This window comes from Ranitomeya imitator, chromosome 1 (assembly GCF_032444005.1).
Source record: "Ranitomeya imitator isolate aRanImi1 chromosome 1, aRanImi1.pri, whole genome shotgun sequence".
NCBI lineage: Eukaryota > Metazoa > Chordata > Amphibia > Anura > Dendrobatidae > Ranitomeya > Ranitomeya imitator.
The window spans coordinates 344607027-344629840 of record NC_091282.1 but is presented as its reverse complement, the minus strand read 5'-3'; the positions used below and the strand labels follow the sequence as shown (position 1 = coordinate 344629840).

General features: G+C 48.2%; 1 protein-coding gene across 2 annotated transcripts in view; it reads left to right on the top strand.

Moving 5' to 3' along the window:
- The first annotated feature begins 60 nt into the window (after positions 1-60).
- TPCN1 (two pore segment channel 1) overlaps positions 61-22814 on the top strand; it is a 141450-nt gene continuing 118696 nt past the window's right edge. The window contains exons 1-3 of one of the 2 annotated variants that reach the window (XM_069759855.1): positions 79-258; positions 908-1129; positions 7660-7769. In XM_069759855.1, coding sequence (XP_069615956.1) covers positions 1006-1129; positions 7660-7769 — 234 coding nt within the window. In that variant the 5' untranslated portion in view covers positions 79-258; positions 908-1005. Of the gene's footprint in view, positions 259-907; positions 1130-7659; positions 7770-22814 lie in introns of both variants that reach the window. The other variant, XM_069759860.1, reaches the window with a different exon arrangement.

The window sequence follows — 22814 nt, the reverse complement described above, 5'->3', positions numbered from 1 at the left end:
GGAGGACTCGTAAAACACAGGCAGGGCTGCAAAGGAATGCTGCGCATGCGTAGTTGCGATACACATCACAGCATCTTCAGAGCGCATGTGCGGAAGACTCTGGTAACTGGTAAGGGTCTGTGGCTGCGAAAGTGATGGTGCTTTAATTGATCCCTGATTGCGGATGTGGGGAGCCCACAGAAGAGAGAGCTGCTCGTCACGTGACGCGAAAGACTTCTTGAGAAGTGCACGGAGGAAATACGTGGCCTGGGATACACGGTAGGTGATTGCAGGGGTGGGAATGGTTTCTGTGCCGAGTTCCATCCACATAAAAGGATGGGTAAGAGCATGAAGTGAGTGGGTGATGCCCACGGAGAATTGGACCTTGCATCCCGCCACATTGTACATGCAGCCTGAGGTGTTGGCAGCATGGCATAGAGGAGAAGCTGAGGTTTGTGGGAAAAGCTTCAGTATGAGCTGGACTCCATTCACTGAGAGCCCTGGTGTTTGTAGCCATGTAGGAGTCCAGTGGGCGGTCCTACTCTGCATGCAGCCCTATATAAGGGAGATCACTAAATAGCACCGCCCACTGGACTCCTGAGCGTACAAACACCAGGGATTGAAATAAATAAAATGCAAACTATGGAAAGACTTTTCACACAATCATCATCGGTCAGATCCACTCTCTCAGATGCCATTATAAGCGTGACAGGCCCCCTTAACTCCAACCAGGTGGGTCATGGAAAGAGAAGGGTTAAATGTGCATGACGGAATTCTTATTTCAGGGATTTGGTAAAGCTTTTGCCATATGACTATATCTTACTTGCATTGTTGCCCCCATAAACCTCCGATCTATACGTGTTACAGTGTTATCGGCTCAGACATGGCTATTGAAAATTTTTTTTTTTTTTTGCCTCGTCTCTTGCAGGGCCCTTGTGATTGGTGCCGTTTCTGAAGTCATCGAGGTCCGCTCCTCCACGCCCGTTCCATAATGTGACAGCCGCTCCAAGTCTGGTTATTCTGCCGATGAGACCCATAGTCACCATGTCGGCTGCCCAGGAGGACGACGAACCGCTCTTATTCACTTTAGAAGAAAATGGAGGGTGTGCTAATCCTCCCCAGCTGGGCGGTAATGGTGACGTGGCATTAGGTAAGAGCTTCTTTATTTCCTAGCCAACTGGCATCCGTTTCATGCAGCCAAAATGATGGACAGCGTGGGATCCCAGTAGGGTCCAGCCTGACAATGGTATATTTTGTCTCCCTGCCTGCGGCGCCTCCCATCTTCATTACAAGACGTCCTCTTCTGATCTTCAGCCACGGCTCCGGCGCAGGCGTACTTTGCTCTGCACTGTTGAGGGCAGACAAAGTACTGCAGTGCGCAGGCGCCGGGCCTCTGACCTTTGGCTGAAGATCAGAAGAGGACGTCTTGTAATGAAGATGGGAGGCGCCGCAGCGGACCGGAGACACCCATCTGACCTGACCAGCAGCGGGACCGCCCCTGGGTGAGTATAATATAACGTCTTTTTCTCCTCTTTCAGGTAACATCGGGGGCTTATCTACAGCATTACAGAATGCTGTAGATAAGCCCCTGATGCCGGTGGGCTTACCTCACCCACGATTTTCGGGGTGACAGGTTCCCTTTAAGTCTACGGATGCACCATGTCTTTTAGAAACTTTCACAAGGCATGCGCAATTCTGCAGGCGTCTAAGCCGAAAACTCCCAGTCCTTTGTGCAGTGCACGTATAAAGCATGGAAGGGCTCATGCCCACTTGCGATGAAATTGGACGAATTCAATCCGATAAAAAATCGGCTTGAATTCGGACCAGTGTTAATCTATGATTGTGTTCATCTGTGTGTTTTGGTTTTTCTTCCAGCTCGGACTGGATCACGATCGGGCTGGAAAAAAATTGCAGCATGTTGCGATTGTAATCAGAAAACAGATCGTATCCCGCAATAGAAGTTAATGTTGTCGTTTGAAAAGCTGGTAATTCATATGCGGCTAACGTAAAAACACAGTGACCGGTTAGAATAGAAAAGATAGATTGTATATACACATAGAATAGGTGTGTGTGTATATAAACTCTCTTTATATTTCATAGACAGAATTATAGATAGACAGAAGAATAGCAGTTACCGTATTTTCCTCTTTGTAAGACGCACTTTATTTCCCCCAAATTTGGGGGGGAAATGTGGGTGCGTCTAACAAAGCGGATATACCGCTTACCATTACAGGCTGGGAGGAGGGGGTGTCCGCCGCCGCTACCGCCTGCCGCCGCTGTCATCCGCCGCCACTGCCGGGGTTGTCCGCTGCTGCCCCGGGTGATGCTGAAGGCTCCGGTGCTGCGGGGGGCTCTGGCGACATTTTGTGAAAGACCAGAGCCCCCCGGCAGTTCTTCCATGCGTTCCAGTATGACTAATTCCGGGAAAATGGCCGCCGGAATCTCGGGAGATGAGATTTCAGCGCTGAGATCTCATCTCTCGAGATTCCGGCGGCCATTTTCCCGGAGTTAGTTCCAGTATGACTGACTCCGGGAAAATGGCCGCCGGAATCTCGGGAGATGAGATTTCAGCGCTGAGATCTCATCTCTCGAGATTCCGGCGGCCATTTTCCCGGAATTAGTCATACTGGAACGCATGGAAGAACTGCCGGGGGGCTCTGGTCTTTCACAAAATGTCGCCAGAGCCCCCCGCAGCACCGGAGACAGCCCTACAGCACAGGAGCCCCCTGCAGACCCCTCATCCCAGCCTGCAGCAAAGGAGCCCCCTGCAGACCCCTCATCCCAGGCTGCAGCACAGGAGCCCCCCTGCAGCACAGGAGCCCCCTGCAGACCCCCTCATCCCAGCCTGCAGCAATGCTCCACTCCTGCCTCCGGCAACGAGCCTGGGACCCTGATCCACCACAACCACAACCCCTGGTAAGTAATAAGACGCATGGATTATAAGACGCCCCACCAATTTATTAAAAAATAGTTTTTTCCTATTTTTCTCCTCAAAATTTGGGGTGCGTCTTATAATCCGGAGCGTCTTACAAAGCGAAAAATACGGTAATTCATTTGTCAGCTTCTGTAAAATCAATGCAGAAACAGACAGGATAGAAGACATGGTTTACATACAGTAAATCCATGCAGAATAGTTAGATATGTAGATGTCAGTGGCCAATATAATTAGTATAGTGTGTGCAAATTATTGGACATACATGTGTGTATTTAATAAAATAATCTTTTTTGGGGGAAAAATGGCGTGGGCTCCTGCGCAATTTTCCAAGCCAGAGAGGGAAAGCCAGCGACTGGGGACAGATATACATAGCCTAGGAAGGGACCATGGTTACTGCCCCCCCCCCCCTCCTCCGGCTATAACCATCTGCCCCAGAAATGGCACTTAGCCACTCCCTTCCCACTGCCCTGTAGCTGTGGCATATGCGTTAATAGTTGTGGGGTTGATGCCATCTTTGTATTGTAAGGTGACATCAAGCTGGCTTAGTAATGGAGAGGTGTCAATAAGACACCTATCCATACTAATCCTATAGTTGGTAAAGGGTTAAATAAACACACAACCAGAGTAAAGTCTGTTAATGAAATCAAACACAACACAGTTTGCCATCTTTATTGTCTGCTAATCCATGCAACACTCTCCGGTAATAAATAAAAAAATAACAAACCAACTATATATCCATACCTGTCCAGCGTTCAGTCCCATGCCATAATCCATATCTGGGGTATGTACAGTTTACAACCGGGAGTGGTGCTAATGCGACCGTCCCGGCTGTAAACTACTGGGGAAAGAATGAGAAGCTGCCGGAGCTTGCTTCATAGACGAGCGCTGACGTCATTGAAGCTGCGCTCCCTCACAGCCTGAACTGAGATGAACTCTTGAGCGTGGGAAAATGCCAGCTGATTTTCCCATGCTCAAGAGTTCAGTGCGGGTCAGGCTGTGAGGGAGCGCAACATCAGTGACATCACCTCTATTCACTGAAGCTGTTCTCGCAGCTGGCCTAAACTGCTGTGACTTTAGGACCATGGGAAAGTTCCAGGGATGAGGTCAAAGCAGTTCATGCCGGCTGCGAGAACAGCTTCAGTGAATAGAGGTTATGTCACTGATGCTGCGCTCCCTCATAGGAGCCAGCTAACACCTGTGCCCGCTACTAAAGAGAAATGAATATTCATTGCTCTCCACGCCCATTCGTTTTTCTTTAATAGTGGACACACTGTTAGCCTCAGCAGCCGGCTTTCTGGAGCTGCTGGGCTCTGATATATGCCCACTAATTAAGGTAATTAATATTCACTTCTCTCCACTCCCATGATCGCACGGCCGCTGCAGCAAGCCAGCGGCAAGATTACTGTGCCCGCTATTAAAGATCAGTGAATATTCCTTGCTCCACACACCCATAGTCACAGCGTGGGGAGCAGTGGGTATTCTGGCAGCTGTCCTCTGCTTGAAAGCAGCGCATGACGTCACTGCCATGCGCTGCTTACAAGCATAAATCAGCTACTGGCATCAGAATAGGACACCGCGAGGAAGCACAGGGAAGTTAAGTAGGATGGTTTATGTTTTGTTAATGTTTTTCTGATGGGGGCCATGCATACCAAGATGAGGATGAAGGTGGCCATGCATACTAGGATGGGGATGAGGAGGCCATGTATACCAGGATGGGGATGAGGAGGCCATGTATACCAGGATGGGGATGAGGTGGCCATGCATACCAGGATGGGGATGAGGAGGCCATGCATACCAGGATAAGAATGAGGAGGCCATGCATACCAGGATGGGGATGAGGGGGCCATGCATACCAGGATGGGGATGAGGAGGCCATGCATACCAGGATGGGGATGAGGGGGCCATGCATACCAGGATAAGAATGAGGAGGCCATGCATACCAGGATGGGGATGAGGGGGCCATGCATACCAGGATGGGGATGAGGAGGCCATGCATACCAGGATGGGGATGAGGAGGCCATGCATACCAGGATGGGGATGAGGAGGCCATGCATACCAGGATGGGGATGAGGAGGCCATGCATACCAGGATGGGGATGAGGTGGCCATGCATACCAGGATGGGGATGAGGAGGCCATGCATACCAGGATGGGGATGAGGAGGCCATGCATACCAGGTTAAGAATGAGGAGGCCATGCATACCAGGATGGGGATGAGGAGGCCATGCATACCAGGATGGGGATGAGGAGGCCATGCATACCAGGATGGGGATGAGGAGGCCATGCATATCAGGATGGGGATGAGGAGGCCATGCATACCAGGATGGGGATGATGTGGCCATGCATACCAGGATGGGGATGAGGAGGCCATGCATACCAGGATAAGAATGAGGAGGCCATGCATACCAGGATGGGGATGAGGGGGCCATGCATACCAGGATGGGGATGAGGGGGCCATACATACCAGGATGGGGATGAGGAGGCCATGCATACCAGGATGGGGATGAGGAGGCCATGCATACCAGGATGGGGATGAGGAGGCCATGCATACCAGGATGGGGATGAGGTGGCCATGCATACCAGGATGGGGATGAGGAGGCCATGCATACCAGGATGGGGATGAGGAGGCCATGCATACCAGGATGGGGATGAGGAGGCCATGCATACCAGGATAAGAATGAGGAGGCCATGCATACCAGGATGGGGATGAGGGGGCCATGCATAGCAGGATGGGGATGAGGAGGCCATGCATACCAGGATGGGGATGAGGGGGCCATGCATACCAGGATGGGGATGAGGGGGCCATGCATACCAGGATGGGGATGAGGGGGCCATGCATACCAGGATGGGGATGAGGAGGCTATGCATACCAGGATGGGGATGAGGGGGCCATGCATACCAGGATGGGGATGAGGAGGCCATGCATACCAGGATGGGGATGAGGTGGCCATGCATACCAGGATGGGGATGAGGTGGCCATGCATACCAGGATGGGGATGAGGTGGCCATGCATACCAGGATGGGGATGAGGTGGCCATGCATACCAGGATGGGGATGACGGGGCCATGCATACCAGGATGGGGATGACGGGGCCATGCATACCAGGATAAGGATGAGGAGGCCATGCATACCAGGATAAGAATGAGGAGGCCATGCATACCAGGATGGGGATGAGGGGGCCATACATACCAGGATAGGGATGAGGGGGCCATGCATACCAGGATGGGGATGAGGGGGCCATGCATACCAGGATGGGGATGAGGGGGCCATGCATACCAGGATGGGGATGAGGGTGCCAATGCATACCAGGCTTATACTCGAATCAATAAGGTTTCTCAGTTTTTTGTGGTAAAATTAGGTGCCTCGGCTTATATTTGGGTCAGCTTATACTTGAGTATATACCGTAGACGAAAAAGGCTTTAGATTCATTTTTTTTCTTTTTACAGGTGTTAGAAAACAAAGAAAACAGTCTGAAGCACTTGTCCAAGCAAAAATGTTTTTGTTGCTTTCTGCAATTCACACTTTTTAGATACTAGACCTTATGTATGTAGCCATTTGGTTGTTTCTACATATTTTCTTCAAGCCAAACGCCATTCTCTCTTCTTTTTTTTTTAGGGATAAGTGGGAAGCGGTCTCAGCTTTGTTGACTACACCTTTATCCAACAAAGCTCTTATTCTATCATATCCCAAAACTGTGCCATTGGATGGCATAAGTTTATGGCTCCAGTCCCTTAGTGCCAAAAATAAATGTGTCGGGAATGTTGTGTTTGTTTATCATATTGTTAATAATATCCGAAATAGAATAATAAAGTCTACAACAAGGAAAAAAGACATAAAAATGTATGTATCAGTATTTTATTTGAATGAGTTGTAGCCTGACTAATGTATAGTGCAGTCCAGCAGTTTATAAAGGCTGGTTAACCCCTTAAAGGAAGCGTGTGACCATGACGTTGTCATCCAATCTGCAGGCAGCATGTTTTGGAGCAGGAATGAGCCAACAGACTAATATCTAGTTTTGTAAGGAAATGTTTGGTGTAACCTGTGTTATATTCATTTAATCCTCTGCTCTTTCTAGGATTTTTGGTGCAGTGGGCGGTTCTATCAGTGATTGACAGCTATCTCTGTAGGTACACTTGTACATAGGTAGAGGTCAGTCCCTGATGGGATCACCTGCTTGACCGAAAATTTCTGAAAGAGCAGAGGATTAAATGATGAAATGACAGGTTACACCAAATCTTTTCATACAATACTATACACCAGACCACTTGGCTTCTCCTGCTCTATAACATGCTGCCGGTAGATAGATGGCAACCTCATGATGACCGGTTCCCTTTAAGGTGTGTTATCCTGAATATTCTTGAAGGGATTTTTCAGCCTGTAAAGTGGCATAACTGTTCACCACTTGTGTTCTTATGCGTCTGGGTCCCTACTGGTCTTTACTTACGGGTCCCTTTCGATTGGCTGAGCAGTCATTTCCTGCTTAGCCAATCAGAGGATGAGGATGGTCACTGTTGTGACCAGTGATTGGCTGAGCCGTTTTTTGTTTATGCCCGTTGGTGTTCTTATCTCATTCTGTTCCTTTACAAAAATGATATAATTTTGACAGCTCCTTTAGCTCCACTTGAGGAGGGTGGATTTATTTTTAGCCTGTTCTGTTAATCTGTAATACCCTGTTAGCGATCGTTTGTAAGCTGCATGACTAGTTTCCGCTTATTAAATGCGTAAAATCTTTCAACCTCCTTTTCAGCCACAGGTGAGTATGAATGTCACCCAGAGGGCATGGAGCAAATTCATGTGCCCGAGAATGCAGGCCTCAACTGGGAGACGCGCTTTCAGGAAGCTGCCATCTACCTCCAGGTAAGGAATCCATATGGCAGATAATTCTACTCCATGTAACGAGTCTTAGACCTATAATTGTAGTGACATGTGAGGAGTCAATAGCAGAAAAGTGGTGGTTATGTTACAGAATACTACAATAATCTGGTATAAAAGTGAATGTCTCTCACACTGAGGGCAACCCTGATGAGACAGGAAAAAATTTTTCTATTCGCCACGACAGCACCCACTAGAGAGAGAGGGGATCCGCCCCCAGGAACAGGAAACCTACAGAGAGATAAAAGGGGCGGCCCCCCCCTCGCTCCTCAGTTGGTTTCCTGTTCCTGGAAGGGAACCCACAGAGAAGAACTCTATGGCTAAGAAGAGGAAGACCTGCCTGGGCTACCGCCTGTATCGACTCTGCTGAGCGACAGGGGTCCCAGAGCAGGTAGACAGTGTCGGGGGAATGTTCCTGCGGGCTCCCCCCTCATCTGGTGCGGCTGACAGGGAAGCCTGAAGGTACCAACGGTCTCCCTGCTGGGACACCGTTGGGTAAGTGCTAATGGAAGGCACGGCGCAGTGTGGATACCTGTGGAATGCCCTCCTGAGTGGAGCTGAGCAGCGGTGTGGTATCCCTGGGGAATCTTCCCTCCGTTCCCTCCAGAGGTAAGAGGCGACATGGTGGGAAGCAGCGCTGAGAGCGCTTCCGGTTTGCAGAGACGCGGGCGCATGCGCAGTAGCGTCGGCGTCCCATGGAAGGAAGCTTGAACTTCCGGGGTCGCGGTGTCAGAGTACCATTTCCGGGGGAACCGCCATATTGGATTCCCCCATGCGATCCCAGCGTCTGGATGCCGGTCTTGTGAGTAAAAAAAAAAAAAAAAAAAAAAAAAAACAGGATGGGGATGTATGCAGGAGTGGCTACACTATAAAAGTCAGGATGAGAAGTGCAGTCAGTGTGCATTATGTCATCCCAAGAGGAGGTCCGTGTGCACTCCATGGAAGAGCCACTAGTACCTAGTGGCGAAACCAGGAAAAACAGCAGTGGACACTTTAAGTTAAGTGACTCCACTGATAAATCGGGAAGAAAATCATCCCGTTCCACATCCCAAACTAAGGCAACCCCGCAGCCGGTAAAATTAATACGCTGGGTGAGTGTACGCATACTTCACTGAAGTATATATTGATTCCTTTGCTTGTATTATTTTAGGCAAAAAGGACGGGAAAGAGTAAGCACAAACAATGTGCTATATGTACCGAACCCTTGCCTGACTCCTATACTAAGAGTCTATGTCAGGCATGTATAGATAACACCTTACGGCAGGAGGAATCGGTGAAAATGAACGAGATACGGCTCATAATTAGGGAAGAACTTCAGTCGTTAGGAGGCGGTTCTTCCTCGATTAATACCGAGAAAAAGAAAAGAAGAGTATCCTCACCTAGAGCCGACACGTCAGCAGAGAGTGGGGAGGTCGACTCTGAGGTCTCTCAACTGTCTGATTCTTCAGGGGAAGAAGACTTTGTTTGCTTTCCAACTGAAGGCATAAACAACTTGGTTAAATCGGTGAGAAATACGATGGGGGTATCGGAGTCAAAAGAACCCCAAACACCACAGGAAATCATGTTTGCTGGTCTTTCCCAACGGAAAGGCCACGTGTTTCCAATAAACCAGGCCATAAAGGACCTCGTTAAGAAGGAATGGGGTAAAGGTCAAAAAGGTTTTGTACCAATACCCTGTAAAAGGCGCTACCCATTTGATGACGAAGATTTAAGTACATGGACCAAAATACCAAAGGTCGATGCTGCAGTTGCATCTACATCTCGCCGGTTCTCCTTGCCCGTGGAAGATGCAGGTTCCTTAACAGATCCCATGGACCGAAAATCAGATGCGCTCCTTAAAAAATCGTGGGAGGCCTGTGTCACGGCATTCAAACCGGCAATTGCAGCCACATGTACTGGCAGATCAATGTTAGTCTGGCTGGATCAGCTGGAGCAAAATATTAAAAATGGTGTATCCAGGGAGAAGTTACGAGCGTCTATCCCTTTGATCAAGGGTGCGGCTGCCTTTATATCGGATGCCTCTATTGACTCCCTACGTCTGGCGGCCAGAACAGCTAATATCTCCAACACGGCTAGGCGGGCTTTATGGCTAAAAAACTGGAAAGGAGATGCCCAATCTAGATCAAAATTATGTGCCATACCCTGTCAGGGTGAGTACCTGTTTGGAACAGTCCTTGACGATATACTCAAGAAGGCAGGTGAAAGGAAAAAAGGATTCCCTAATCCCTTTGTTCCATCTTACAGAAGGGCCTTCAGGAAGCCACCATTCGGAAAGAAGGGAGGCTTCAGAGACAGATGGAACAATAAGGATTTTAAACAAAAAGGAAACCTGTTTAATAAACGTCCATTCAAGCCAGCCGACAAATTCCAGTAATTATATTCCTCCAGTGGGTGGAAGATTAAAACAGTTTAGGCAACAATGGGAAGAGATAACAATAAATACTTGGGCCATTAAATTAATATCTTCAGGCCTCACATTAGACTTTATTAGAACTCCACCGGACTCCTTCCTCCTTACCACCTTAAGATCCAGGCCTCAGCAAGAGGCACTTGAAACAGAGGTTAAAACCCTCCTACGCAAACAAGTCCTAGTGGAAGTCCCATCTTCCCAGAGGGGGAGGGGATTTTATTCTCCCTTGTTTCTGATTAATAAGCCGGATGGCTCTTTCAGAACCATAATTAATTTAAGAAAGCTGAACTCCTTTATAAGGCCTAAAACATTCAAAATGGAATCCATTCGTTCAGCCATAAAGAATTTATTTCCAAACTGTTACATGGTAGTATTGGATCTTAAGGATGCTTACTATCATATTCCTATACATCATTTATTCCAGCAGTTCCTTCGGGTAGCAGTCTGTATAGAGGGACAAATTCGTCATCTACAATATAAGGCGATGCCCTTCGGATTATCCATGGCCCCAAGGGTTTTCACAAAATTGCTATTGGAAGTTATGTCTTTCCTAAGAGTAAAAGATACTTTAGTCATTCCATATCTAGATGACCTATTGATTGTGGGTAAAGACCCCCTACAGTGTGAGCAGAGGTTACGGGAAGTAGTGGTTTCCTTACAATCCCTGGGGTGGCTGGTTAATTGGGAAAAATCTAGACTTCAGCCGGTTAAGTGTCAGAAATTCCTAGGGCTCCTTCTAGATTCAGCTGACCAGATTTGTAAGCTGCCTGAGGATAAGAAAATCTCCATAGTTGATAAGGTATCTTTAGCAATAGAAAATCGTAGTATGTCACTCAGACAGAGCATGTCATTACTAGGTTCTCTGACATCGTGTATCCCTGCGGTCCAGTGGGCACAGGCTCATACTAGGCCTCTACAAAAATTTATATTAGAGGAGGACATTAAGAATAGAGGCTGTCTGGATAGAACAGTTTATCTAACAACGGAAGTATTACACTCCCTTAGGTGGTGGTTAAATCAGAAAAACCTTTCAAAAGGGGTTCTCTGGATAATTTCCCCCTCTAGTATAGTGACCACAGATGCTGGTCCTAAAGGCTGGGGGGCACATTTTAAGGATCAGTGGGTTCAGGATCTTTGGTCTAGTTCGGAACTAGATAGTTCTTCAAATGTCAAAGAGTTGAGGGCAATATATTATTCCCTACTTCACTTTCTTCCTCAGCTCAGCGGCTCTCACACAAGAGTGTTCTCCGACAACACCACGGCAGTAGCTTACTTAAACCATCAAGGAGGTACGCGGTCGGACAGACTCAGGCAGCTGGCATCAGACATCATGGAATTAGCCGAAGGTCATCTGCTATCACTATCAGCAGTTCACATCAGGGGCACAGACAACTTTCGTGCCGATTTTCTGAGCCGTCACACCCTTCATCAAGGGGAATGGATGCTAAACAGAAAAATTTTCAAAATGATAACAGCGCAATGGGGTATTCCTCAAATAGACTTGTTTGCCACAAGAGCCAACCGACAGGTCAGGATGTTTGCCTCTCTAAACAGAGAGGACAAGCCGGACATACTCGATGCCCTCCAAGTGCCCTGGACTTTCGACCTGGCATACGCTTTTCCTCCATTGAATCTACTACCTTTGGTAATAAGAAAAATAAGAGAAGAAGGAGCAAGAATTCTATTAATAGCCCCATTCTGGCCCAAAAGGCCATGGTTCTCATGGCTGAGGGCGATGTCAGTGTCGGACCCGTGGATTCTGCCTCAATCCAAGGACCTGCTCTCTCAGGGTCCGTTCCTTCATCCTCAGGCAAAGGGCATGAATTTAACTGCATGGAGTTTGAAAGGCAGTTACTAAATCTCAGGGGGTTTTCTAGTGGGTTAATAGATACTCTGATGAAAAGTAGAAAACCCTCAACTACCAGGATTTATGTCAGAATTTGGAGGAAATTCCTTCAATTCCATACTACACAACTTTCCGCTGATATTCCTATATTTCCAATATTGGAATTTCTACAAAAAGGTCTGGAATTAGGACTCTCTGTAAGCACTCTGAAAGTGCAGGTGTCAGCCTTAGGAGCTCTTTTTAATTTTGATGTAGCAGGTAATAAATGGATATCTCGGTTTATATCTGCCTGTGAGAGATCGAGACCAATTAGCATACCTCGGGTCCCTCAGTGGGATCTATCAATAGTTCTAAATGCATTGACTCAATCACCTTTTGAGCCTCTCCATGCAGCCTCACTAAAAAATATTTCTTTAAAAACGGTATTATTAGTGGCATTAGTTTCTGCCAGAAGAGTAAGTGATCTTCATGCTTTATCTATAGATCCTCCCTTTTTTGTGGTAACATCAGATAGGATACTTTTAAAAACAGATCCTTGTTATCTCCCTAAGGTGGCTTCTACCTTTCATAGATCCCAGGAGATCCAGTTACCTACCTTTTATGAGAACCACTCAACTCCAGAAGAAGAAAGACTTCACACCCTAGACGTAAAAAGGACTGTCTTAGCCTATTTAGAGAGAACTAGGGACTGGAGGAAGAGTAGGGCTCTCTTTGTGTCTTTTCAGGGTAAAACCAAGGGTGCCGGAGTCACAAAGAACACATTATCTCGCTGGATCAGAGAGGCAATAATCTTGGCGTATAAGGCCGGAGGGAAAGATCCTCCAATGCATGTGGGAGCGCACTCTACAAGAGCCTTGTCGACTTCCTGGGCAGAAAGGGCAAATGTACCAATAGACCTTATATGTAAGGCTGCAACTTGGTCTTCACCGAATACCTTCTATAAGCATTATAGATTAGATCTATCCTCTGCTTCTGATCTAACTTTTGGTGTATCGGTCCTTGACTCAGTAAACCCACCCAGTCTATAGTCTCTGCAATTCTCTCTAGTGGGTGCTGTCGTGGCGAATAGAAAATACCGGATTACGTACCGGTAATGCTCTTTTATAGAGCCCACGACAGCACCCGTTCACATCCCTCCCTTTTCTGTATATAGTTGCACATGGTGCTTGTTTGGTGAGGTGTAAATATTAGAAAATATAGTATGAGGTTGTAAATATGTGTATATATATGGATATACCCGAACCTGTTAACTAAAACCTGGCGGCGGTTCCTCCTATTCTCTGTAAAACAACTGAGGAGCGAGGGGGGGGCCGCCCCTTTTATCTCTCTGTAGGTTTCCTGTTCCTGGGGGCGGATCCCCTCTCTCTCTAGTGGGTGCTGTCGTGGGCTCTATAAAAGAGCATTACCGGTACGTAATCCGGTATATCGTATTTTTGGACCATAAAATGCACTTTTCTCCTTCGCCTCATTGGGGGATACAGACCGTGGGTGTATGCTGCTGCCACTAGGAGGCGACACTAAGTGATACAAAGAAAGTGATCTCCTCCCCTGCAGTATACACCCTCCTGCTGGCTCTCAGCTAACCAGTTCTTGCTTAGTGTCTGTAGGAGGCACTTGGGTCTGGTTCAGACCCCAACGTTTTTATTTGATTTTTTACTTTTCTGTAAATTTTTTTAATTAACGGAGTGAAGGGAGCAACGGGTCCTTTCAAGGTTCTGATCTCCCCCGAACTATCAACAGGCGAGCACGGCGAGTATACCTCCCCGTACCCTCTCCTGCGACGTGGGAAGCCATGCCTGAGCTCACTTCAGGGGCGACAGTTCCTTCGAGTCCCGATCGCCCCACACCAGCAACAGGCGACCACATGGAGTGTCGCCTCCATGTATCCTCTCCTGGAGCCAGGCCTAATGCCGGACAACTGGCCCACCCGCCCGAGCAGCCCCCACTGTCCCACCACGGTTAAAGCAGATGGCTCAAGGAGGCGGACGGTTCCTCTTTACCTCCTTAACAAAGGGATGGTGGAATGAGGTTTTTTCCTATCGCCACGACAGCACCCCTACGAGAGAGGGGATCCGCCCACCTTCCGGACAGGAACCTACAGGATTTAAAGGGGCGGTCCCCCTCACCACTCCAGTTTGGGTTCCTGTCCGGACGGCGGGAGCCTGCAGCAGCAGTCTTACCCGGGCCTCCATGCCTCTGCGCGGTATCTTCAAGGAACGGCAGAATCGGGGGCTCGGAAGCAGCGTCGGGGGTGTCCTGCGCGCAGACCCCCCCTCGTCTGGCCATGTGGAGCGCGTCCAAGGAGTCGGGCAGTGCCGTCCTGGTCCACAGTTGAGCGCGGTGTGCAGCGTCCACACCGGCGCTGGTGAACCCGGAAGTAGTTAGTACACTTCCGGGGGAGGAGCGCTGCAGCGCTGTAAAAGAGCGGCGCCTATGGAATGAGATTGTGCAGCCATGTCCTCAGTAGGGGACGCTGAGCACCCTCATGGAGAGGGAACGGAGCAGCGCAGTAAGAGCGGTAGCGGCCGCTCAAGGAGAAGCAGCAGCAGCATGGTACGGGGGCAGCAGCGTGCGAGCGCCCCAGCGTCGCATTTGGATCCCACTCCTCCAGAACCGGTATTCACAGAGTCAGCCTTAATGGTGAGTGTTAACTAAACACCTGGTGCTGATATGGTCTGTTATTTGTGCTTTGTTTTAGGGGAAAAAAACAACTAAATCTAAGCACAAGCAATGTGCTCTATGCATGACTCCAATGCCTGACAGTTATACCAAGAGGCTTTGTCAGGCTTGTATCTGTCAGACCTTAGAAGAGGAAGCTCCCCTTCGGTCATCAGACCTTAGAGCGGTCATCAGGGAGGAAATAAGTTATTCCCTTAGAGGCAGCCGCCAGGAAAGGTCGGGCAGGGACGTATCTCCAGGATCTAGTCTGTCCCTGCAAGAAGGGGAATGTTCCCGCTCCTCATCTCCATCCTCCTCAGATGAAGAGGGAAGGCCTTGTTTCTCAGTGGAAAACATGGAAATGTTAGTTAAAGGAGTCCGAGCAACCATGGGTGTTGCAGAGAGCAAGGAACCAAGGTCCGTACAGGACATAATGTTTGCGGGCTTGTGCCAGAGGAGTTGTAAGGCATTCCCGGTTGTGGATACAGTTAAATCCCTTATAAAGCGGGAATGGGATAAGCAGCATAAAGGTTTTCTGCCGTCAACAGCCAAGAGAAGATATCCCTTTGATGACAATGATCTGGCGGAATGGATGAAAGTTCCAAAAGTGGATGCAGCGGTGGCTTCTACGTCTAAAGCCGGTGCTTTGCCGCTGGAGGACGTGGGCCTTCTGAAAGATCCGTCAGATAGGAAGGCGGATATGTATTTGAAAAAAGTATGGGAGTCATCTGCAGGGGCGTTCAAACCTGCCATCTCTAGCACGTGTACGGCTAGATCCGTCATGGTGTGGATATCTCAGCTGGAGGAACAGCTAAAATCCAAGGTGCCCAGAGACAAGATGCTGAACTCCCTTTCGCAAATACGGGAAGGGGTGGCGTATTTAGCGGATGCATCAGTGGATTCTTTAAAACTAGCGGCAAGATCAGCAGGCCTCTCAAATGCTGCTCGCCGAGCCTTATGGCTTAAGACCTGGAAAGGAGATGCCCAGGCGAGAGCTAAACTGTGTACAATACCGTGTAGGGGTGAGTACCTGTTTGGCCCGGTATTGGATGATATCCTAGCTAAGGCGGAAGATAGGAAGAAAGGTTTTCCTAAAGCTTTCAATCCTACCTTTAGGAATACCTTCAGGAGACGCTTCCAATACCGAAGACCTTACCACAACCGAGACTGGGAACCAACAGACCCGAAAAAGAAAGGTTCGGACTTTAATGCCTCATCATCTTCCTCAAGAAGAAGAAGAAATTATCGCTAGTAAAGATCTTCCAGTAGGGGGCAGGTTAAAATATTTCTATGCGCAGTGGGCTAAAATAACTGCGAGTAATTGGGTTTTAGGTATAATTGATTCAGGGTTAAAATTAGAGTTTCGGGAAAAACCTTCTGATTTTTATACCTTAACTGCCCCTGATTCCTTAGACCAACAAAAGGCCCTTGAAAAAGAGGTCCATATGTTAAGACGGAAGGAAGTTATAGTGGAGGTTCCAAAACATCAGCAGGGGAAAGGGTTCTATTCCCCTTTATTTTTAATCTCCAAGCCAGATGGATCCTTTCGAACCATCATAAATTTACGGAGATTGAACAAACATCTAGAGTATCATGCCTTTAAGATGGAATCTATTAAAACGGCGACTAAACTTCTTTTTCCCAGATGTTATATGACAGTCCTGGATTTAAAAGATGCGTATTACCATCTGCCCATTCACCAGGATCATCAACAATTCCTCAGAATGGCGGTGCGCTTAAACGACCAGGTCAGACACTTTCAGTTTACTGCAATGCCAATACTATGGCACCGAGGGTGTTTAACTAAAGTCATGGCGGAAGTAATGGCCCATGTCAGAGAACAGGATACATTAATTGTACCCTACTTGGATGACTTCCTGGTAGTGGGAAATTCATTTTTTCAGTGTAGTACTCGCCTAAATCATGTAATATCTTCCTTACAGGACTTGGGGTGGATAGTCAATATGGAAAAATCGAGATTGGAACCTTCAACAACTCAGACCTTCCTGGGTATTCTGCTAAATTCGGAAGAGCAACAATGTTTCCTTCCGGAAGACAAAAAGCAGAGGATTGTGCACAAAGTCAGTACGGTAACAAGGAAGCCAGATCTGACTTTAAGAGACGCTATGTCCCTTCTGGGATCCCTTGCATACCAGCCGTCCAGTGGGCTCAATTCCACACTCGGGTATGGCCCAAGTCTTGGATGCAGAGAGGAGTCTTCAAGGGCAATTAGGCGGAAGACTCAGGCTGTCCACCGCCACTCTACACAGTCTGAGATGGTGGTTAAACAGGAGACATTTAGAAAAAGGAGTACGCTGGAGTGTAGTACCAGACAACACGGTCACAACCGATGCCAGTCCAATAGGTTGGGGAGCTCATATAGGAGATGTTTGGACTCAAGGGCAATGGTCTCTCTTAGAGGCTCAAGAGTCCTCAAATTGGAAAGAGCTCACAGCAGTAAAGAAGGCCTTACTCAGGTTGCTTCCATCTCTGCAGGATTCACATGTAAGAGTCCAGACAGACAACACAACAGTAGTGGCGTATCTCAACCATCAAGGGGGTACAAGGTCAAGATCCCTAATGAACACCGCCACAGACATACTCAAAGTAGCCGAAGCCCACTTTCGCTCTCTATCAGCTGTTCACATTCGGGGAGAGCTCAACACAGAAGCAGATTACCTCAGCCTTCATTCTCTACGTCAGGGAGAATGGGTTCTGAATCGACGGGTGTTCAATCAGATAGTAGACCTATGGGGGTTGCCCGTTATCGATCTATTTGCAATGAGAGAGAACAGAGAGACCAGGAAGTTCGCTTCTCTTCAGGTGGCGGACAAGCCCTGTATAATAGACTCCCTTCAAATACACTGGGATTTCTCTCTGGCTTATGCGTTCCCCCCCAATGTGTCTGATCCCTATAGTCCTCAGGAAGATCAGGGAGGAGAGAGCGAGAGTGATCCTGATTGCCCCCTTTTGGCCCAGGAGGGCATGGTTCTCGTTACTCAGGGCAATGTCTGTGTCCGACCCCTGGGTACTGCCGACCAGCCCGGAGCTTCTTTCTCAGGGTCCATTCCGTTACCCCAATGTGGAATCCCTGCATCTGACGGCGTGGAATTTGAGAGGGAGTTATTGAGGAGAAGAGGGTTTTCAGAGGCTCTCATATCTACCCTTTTAAATAGCCGGAAAGAAGTTACCACTAAAATCTATGCTAAAACTTGGAAAAAGTTCCTTGCCTTCTACCAAAATCCCTTTTCTGGCAAGGTCCCAATTCCGGCTATTCTGGAGTTTTTACAGAAAGGCTGAGAATTGGGCTTGGCGGTAAATACCCTTAGAGTCCAAGTATCAGCTTTGGGAGCGTTATATAACAGCGATGTGGCGGGAAATAGATGGGTTTCCCGATTTATCAGGGCCACTGAACGTAGTAACCCAGTGTATATTCCTAGATTACCACCATGGGATTTAAATTTGGTTTTACATGTAAAGAAGCTGCGGAGACACCATCACGTGTTTCTCAACGCAGTGATTCCAGAACACTGCCCCCATCCCTTATGGGAAATATGCAAATGCATGTAAAGAAGCTGCGGAGACACCATCACATGTTTCCCGACGCAAGCAGTGAATAGCCAGGCCTTTCCCCGGGAAGGAACAACCACGGGAAGGGCAGCATCCTATGAAGGAAAGCCACCTATGCCAAGCATGGTATCCATCCACAGACAGCTGTTTCGAGGTTTTTTGCCCCTCATCAGTGTGGAGTAGGAATCTGGCTATTAGGAGCAGTGCCTAGTAAAAAGGCTATAAAGGCACAGATGATTGGCCTCGGGGAGACCAAAACATCCAACACCGCGGAGACACCATCACGTGTTTCTCAACGCAGTGATTCCAGAACACTGCCCCCATCCCTTATGGGAAATATGCAAATGCATGTAAAGAAATATGCATTTGCATATTTCCCATAAGGGATGGGGGCAGTGTTCTGGAATCACTGCGTTGAGAAACACGTGATGGTGTCTCCGCGGTGTTGGATGTTTTGGTCTCCCCGAGGCCAATCATCTGTGCCTTTATTAAATTTGGTTTTAGACGCCTTAACAGAACCCCCCTTTGAGCCATTAGATTCTGTCTCCATAAAAAATTTAACTTTAAAAACAGCCTTCCTAGTAGCCCTGACCTCTGCTAGGAGAGTGAGTGACTTACAAGCTTTGTCGATAGATCCTCCTTATTTAATGGTCTTTCAGGACAGGCTAGTGTTAAAACCTGATCCAGCATACCTACCAAAAGTAGCTTCCAAATTTCATAGAAGTCAGGAAATAATTACCATCTTTCTGTGACAATCCGAATTCAGCTGACGAGCAGAAATATCACATGTTAGATGTCAGAAGAACTCTATTAGAGTACCTACACAAAACAGAACCATGGAGGCAGAGTAGGGCTATGTTTGTTTCCTTTCAGAATCCAAGGAAAGGGGCGAGTGTAACAAAAGCGTCTATCGCCAGATGGATAAGAGATGCCATATATCTTGCTTATACGGCTAAAGGCCAGACACCACCAGATGGCATCAGGGCCACTCCACTCGAGCCATGGCCTCATCCTGGGCGGAAAGAGCGGACGTCTCCATAGACGTAATATGTAAGGCGGCAACGTGGTCATCTCCTTCCACCTTTTATAGACATTATCGTCTTGACTTATCTTCAGAGGCCAATTTAGTTTTTGGCTGTACAGTACTTAGTGCTGTAGTCCCTCCCAGGTGATTGATCTTTGAAAATCTCTCGTAGGGGTGCTGTCGTGGCGATAGGAAAACCGGTTTTTACGTACCGGTAATAAGATTTTACGGAGCCACGACAGCACCCGCACATTCCCCCCCGTAGTTATTCACTGGTTTCTGCACCCTTTGGGGAAAGTGTGCTTGTTAAAAAATCACTCTTTAGAAGGTGATGGTATTTAGTAATGTTTAAGTATATATGTTATGTACTAACTCAATGGCGGTGTCCCTTATACTCTGAAACACACACTGGAGTGGTGAGGGGGACCGCCCCTTTAAATCCTGTAGGCTCCTGTCCGGAAGGTGGGCGGATCCCCTCTCTCGTAGGGGTGCTGTCGTGGCTCCATAAAATCCTATTACCGGTACGTAAAAAAACGGTATCCCTCTATCCCTGCACCGGCAGCAGAACAGTAGAGTGCGCACTTTCCTCGGCGCTGAAACCCAGTCATCGCGGCGGCTCCATGCCGTGATGCGCACCGATGGTGAGTGGATCCAGTCAGCGATGGGCCTCTGCAGTGGGATATTCACATGCTGACAGGCAGCCTCAGCTTCCCTGTGGCCCACCTCCCTGAGGTAATGCTCCGGCCGGCTGCAAAAATTTAGCCCTAGGCTTCGGCCGATGTGTGGGCCGCATTCCAAAAGCCGTGCCCGAACTATGTCGCTAAGGCGGCTCTGCCCACCTTTTCTGGCGCTTCTTCCCTGGCACTGGAGCGATCGCTTCCCTCAGCAACGCTGGTATTGCTCACGCCGGCTGCAGAAATTTAGGCCCCGGCTTGGGCCTATTCATGGAAGTCACGAGGCTCCGCTCACATGCGAGACTTTACCAGCTCTGCAACTCCCGGTGGCCATCTTGGTCCACCCTGCCAGCGCGCACGATGGTTTTGCATTAAAGGGGCACAACGACTGCAACCGAGTAAGGAAGTACTGCATAAGGGTACAGGACCAGTATTCCTGGTCTTAAAGGTACATAACCAGTATTCCCTGTTCTTAAAGACACAGGGCCAGTATTCCTGGTCTTAAAGGCACATGACCAGTATTCCCTTGTCTTAAAGGCGCATGGCCAGTATTACCTTTTCTTAGGGGCGCATAACCAATATTTCCTGGTCTTAAAGGCGCATGACCAGTATTCCCTGGTCTTAAAGGCACATGACCAATATTCCCTGGTTTTAAAGGCACATGATCAGTATTCCCTGGTCTTAAGGGCACATGACCAGTATTACCTTTTCTTAGGGGCGTATAACCAATATTTCCTGGTCTTAAAGGCGCATGGCCAATATTTCCTGGTCTTAAAGGCACATGACCAGTATAGAAACCTTCAAAAAGAACCTGAAGACTCATCTCTTCCGACAAGCCTACAGCCTGCAGTGATCCTCAACCTACTGAACAGCCGCACAGCCAGCTCTTCCCTCTCCTAGTGTATCCTCACCCACCCCCTGCAGACTGTGAGCCCTCGCGGGCAGGGTCCTCCCTCCTTATGTACTCGTGTGCCTTGTTATCTGCTCATGTTTAATGTAATTGTCTATATTTGCCCCGTATTCACATGTAAAGCGCCATGGAATAAATGGCGCTATAAAAATGTATAATAATAAATGTATAATAATAAATTCCCTGGTCTTAAGGGCACATGAACATTATTCCCTGGTTTTAAGGGCACATGACCAGTATTCTCTGGTCTTAAGGGCACATGACCAGTCCGAAGCCGGTCAACCTAAATGAGCTTAGGAGCCCTCCGCCGCCTATCCCAGAGTACTTAGTTCCCTGAGTGGGCTTCGTCACTGCCGCAACCTATGGATTGTCTGACAAGAGATTGAATCCCTCTGTGAACCATCTGTGGCTCGAAGTGCTCGCAAGACCAATATAGATATCCCTTTCCTTCATGCGAGCAATCAGCTAGCAGGAGCCGCAAGTTTTCTAGAAACGTACTGGCGTCTAGAAACATACACGCGCCTAGAAAACGGAAGTTTGATTTCCTGATCCCTCATCAATGATTTGCAGAGAACAAGTCTCTGAATATGGATCGGATATTGCCTTGGTTCTTGACTCACCAGAACTTCAGAAAAGGATGGATTCGCCTATTTATATAATCAACCAATCTCTGTAGATTGACGAGGACTTCGGTTCTACTCTAGATCACGCGGCGTCCCTCATGAAACTAAACTTCCTCGCAGAGCATTTGCCATTCACCCGGACAGGTAGCGTCCGGATAAGCGATCCACTGGACAGAAACCTCTGCAAGCGCGGTATCCTTTTTTCAGCCAATATGCAAACACGCGGTGTGTCCACTCCACGTTACCCACCTAAGACGTGAGATGCCATGCATGGCCTGATTCTTTAGGGCGACGGGTCCTTTTAAAGGGCACCGATCTCCCCACACCATCGATAGATGAGCACATGGAGAGTCGCCTTCATGTATCCTCTTCTACAGCCAGACCTAATGCCGGACAACCAGCCCTGTCCACCCAGAGACCTTAACTCTGTGGATGTACAGAAGTCCCCTTTTTGGCGTCCAAACACACTCTGCATCTACACTATTTAGCAGATGATGCAAGAAGGCGGAAGATCCCTCTCCACTTCCCTGTTAAGAGGATGGTGGATCGAGGGTTCATCATTTTATCTCTGCACCGTCAAAAAAGAGTGGCGATAGTAAGAGACATTTTTTTTCCTAACCTGCATGCAGCCGCACATTCTGCCACTTGGCATATTAACCGGGTAGAATCTCCTGTGGTATACCTACCAGTATCCCTACCCGATGGGTCATTAATTAAAAATACAACGGACTGTCAGATAGCATATCTAGTTTGTTCCGTCTTGCGGCCTACAGTTCAGCGCTCTACCCTTCCTTAGCCGCCGCATGAGTTGCTAGAGCAGTGGTCTATTGGTCAGAGACCTTAACTATTTTGATTTCCTATAGACTCAACCAGCAGTGGATCAGTTGTCCAGGACGGTCTAGATCTCAGGGATCTTGGTTCCAAAATGGGGACCGAAAAGTAAGACCGACCCTGAACCTCAAACTTCTACCAAGCTTGACAAGGTCCCCCTTCTCCGGATGGAGTTCCTCCGCTCAGCCATTACTTCAACGGAAAAAGGGTGGAGTTTCTGGCATCCACCGACTTTCGGGATGCTTACCTTCACATTCCTGTGTATTCCCCGCTTCAAAAATTCCTTCGCTTTCCCTTTCGCAAACAGCATTTTCAGATCACAACCTTGTCCTTCAGCCTTGCTACCGCACCCAGAGTGTTCGCAGGGGTTATGGCGACTGTCACGTTCCTCTTGCATCCTAGAGGCGTGGTCGTCCTGCCCTATCTGGTCGACTTTCTAGCCGCTCTTCCAGCCCTGCGCTGAGTCGTTTATATCTCTTGCTAT